General features: G+C 38.7%; 1 protein-coding gene across 1 annotated transcript; it reads right to left on the reverse strand.

Annotated features, from left to right (window-relative positions):
• Window positions 1-1,204: 1,204 nt before the first annotated feature.
• Window positions 1,205-1,733, reverse strand: LOC110607589 (calcium-transporting ATPase 3, endoplasmic reticulum-type). The gene is made up of 3 exons (XM_021746736.2): window positions 1,615-1,733; window positions 1,407-1,512; window positions 1,205-1,287 (listed from the first exon to the last, which is right to left on the reverse strand). The coding sequence occupies exons 1-3, from the start codon at window positions 1,680-1,682 to the stop codon at window positions 1,228-1,230; spliced, it is 234 nt and encodes a 77-aa protein (XP_021602428.1). The 5' UTR covers window positions 1,683-1,733; the 3' UTR covers window positions 1,205-1,227.
• Window positions 1,734-2,697: the final 964 nt, after the last annotated feature.

A 2,697-nucleotide genomic window follows, 5' to 3' on the forward strand; every position in this document is an offset into this window, starting at 1 on the left:
ATCTCCATGGATTCTACATCTTGATTTTGACGCCAGATGTCCAATTGGGTGTTGTATACTGATTCCTAAGAATCAGACACTTTTAGTTGATGAGAAATATCTGAGAGAGATGATTGGTAGAAACCGTAGACTTCCATGAATCACCCACCTTATCCACCTAAGCTTAGTTGATATACAAGTCATAATAAGGAAGAGACTAGCACATGCCAACTACATCAAGTTCGGAATTTTGAACTGCAAGCTTAGTGACTCCGCTGAGCTTATTTGAAATTGAAAAAGGGGGCAGAACATTATTTGTCATGTATATATACATGTTAACAGCAGAATTAGAGTAATATTTATTCTATTTTACTCTATTTTCTTATGCTATAACAGAGTAATATCCACTTATGGCCATGCAACTGAAGTCACTCTCCAGGCACATCGAACAATGGCAGAAGCATTTGCCAACCAAGTTCCTTTCATGTCGGTACATGATGCACCTGAAACTTTTACTGATGGTGAGATCCATACACTTGAAATGCCACCGATACGTACATTTTTAGTCTTAAAGAATTACAAAAGGACGCTTTGGGAATCTTTGCATTACATTCTTTCGCTCTCAAGAGGCATATAGCCACATTATAAAGCAACAGTACTGTCAGGTAACAAGATGGAATGAATAGATTTTTTGCAGTGAGGGGCTAGCTTGGAGCACTTGCAGAAACTACCAAGTACCAATGCAGCTAGGGGTGTGCATCGGTCGGTTCGGTTCGGTACCGAATCGAACCGGCAAAAATCGATTTAACCGAATTATTTCAAATTGTAAACCGAACCGAACCAAATAAGATGGAAAACCGAATCGAATCGAACCGAACCGAAAATCGATTTTTGAGTTAGAAAAATCAGAAACTCAAAATTTCAGGTGAGCCTAGTTTCCAGCAATTTTATTAATGCAACATAGTACCAAAATAATTAGAAAAATAGTACTCAAAAGCAGAAAAAATGTGAAGACCAGCAAAAATCTAGATAGGGTAAAACGCAAGTCAAAAAAACTTAAGCCTCCAAAGTATTTTTGAAAGAAAGAAACAGACAAACCTTGTTGAGGGAAAGAAGTTGCATTCAACTTTTTCGATTCAAAGATATCTTCTTGAAAAAAGATATTGCACCAAATAAAATAACTGAATCATGAATGATAATATATAAATTAATTGACAATTTTGTAAACTGAGAGGGTGAAGATTCACTTCATACAGGGAATGAAAGATATAGAACAACAGTCCACTCAGCCCAAGACAATGGTGTTACCTGCAACAATATATTTCATCTTTCAACAAGTGCCTCATGACAGTGGGTAAAGTATTTCTCAAGAGAAATAGTAAACAAGATGAAAGAAAAAGGAAAAAGGAAAAAGGAAAACAACTTACAGAGAACAGAACAGAGAGTAGATGCACATACAGAATTAGTATGTGAAACAGCATAGTCAGGATGATGGAAGCAGCAAGCCATAAATTACTCCAGGGAGGGATAACACTAAGAAAAGGGACAAAAATCCACTGAAAGTCAAACACAAATTTAATGGCATCTGAAAAGGCATTAAATATGCAGGAATTCTCAATCAAAGATGGCACTCACAAAAGTGATTGATTTTCACTGAGATTGTTCAAAGCATTAAACATCTCAACAACGACAAGCACAATCATGGTGACTGTTGACGGATGTTTATCCTCAAATATGCTGCATGGGTAAGTAGGCTTCCTTGTAGAGCAAGAGTCAAAGTATTTTTGAAAGAAACAAGCAGACAAACCTTGTTGAGGGAAAGAAGTAGCATTCAACTTTTTCGATTCAAAGATATAGTGAAAAGAGTCTCGCGAGCGACGGCCGTGAGAGAGAGACACGAAGGATGGAGAGGAGATTCTGGCTTTGGCGAGTGGGTGGCAGGGTGGGTGGCCGGTGGGTGGCTGTGGGACTGGCGATTGGGTGGGTGGGTGGCCGTGGCTGCGGGACTGAAGCTGCAAAGGATGGAGAGAAGAGATGCGAGTGGGTGGGTGGCTGGTGGCTGGTGGGTGGCTGTGGGACTGGCGGCTGGGGTGGGTGGCTGTGGCTACGGGACTGAAGACGCGAAGGATGGAGATTTCAGATTAGGGATTTGCTCTGAGAGAGATGAACGTATGCGCCGCGTGAAGAAGAACGTGGGATGGAAAGCGAATTGATATAACCCTATAATAAAACATTGCGTTTAAGATTAAAATCGGTCGGTTCGGTTCGACCGAACTATTTTGACTCTAAAACCGAACTGAACCAACCAATCCGAAATTTTTAAAAATTAAAATCGAACCGAACCAATTTTATTTTAAAACCGAACCAAATTATTAAATTAAATCAGTTTGGTCGGTTATTTCAGTTCGAACCGAACAGTGCTCACCCCTAAATGCAGCCACATATGATAACCATAATGTGAATATAATGGTTAATCATTACACTAATGTGATTTCATGTATTTCATAATTTGGCAAGAGGAAAGAGTGAAGGGACCTTTTTTATTTTAGAAATAAATTTTTAATTTCTAGTTTTTGTAATGATGCTTAAACGCTTGTTAAACTTTTCATTTTCTTCTTCTTTGATGAGCAGTAGTAAAGCAACCAAGAGGATTGAGCTTAAAGCAATACCCATCAATAGATTATTTGCACATCGATTAACTGAGTTATTGACACATTT

Source organism: Manihot esculenta, chromosome 10 (assembly GCF_001659605.2).
Source record: "Manihot esculenta cultivar AM560-2 chromosome 10, M.esculenta_v8, whole genome shotgun sequence".
Taxonomy (NCBI): Eukaryota; Viridiplantae; Streptophyta; class Magnoliopsida; order Malpighiales; family Euphorbiaceae; genus Manihot; species Manihot esculenta.

What these genes read in the sequence shown, in the direction of transcription:
- LOC110607589 (XM_021746736.2), bottom strand. Translation starts at nt 1,682, where the DNA reads ATGATTGTGCTTGTCGTTGTTGAGATGTTTAATGCTTTGAACAATCTC. An exon ending in AGTGAAAATCAATCACTTTT is followed by an intron (nt 1,513 to 1,614) that starts GTGAGTGCCATC and finishes CCCTTTTCTTAG; the next exon opens with TGTTATCCCTCCCTGGAGTA. An exon ending in TACTCTCTGTTCTGTTCTCT is followed by an intron (nt 1,288 to 1,406) that starts GTAAGTTGTTTT and finishes ATATTGTTGCAG; the next exon opens with GTAACACCATTGTCTTGGGC.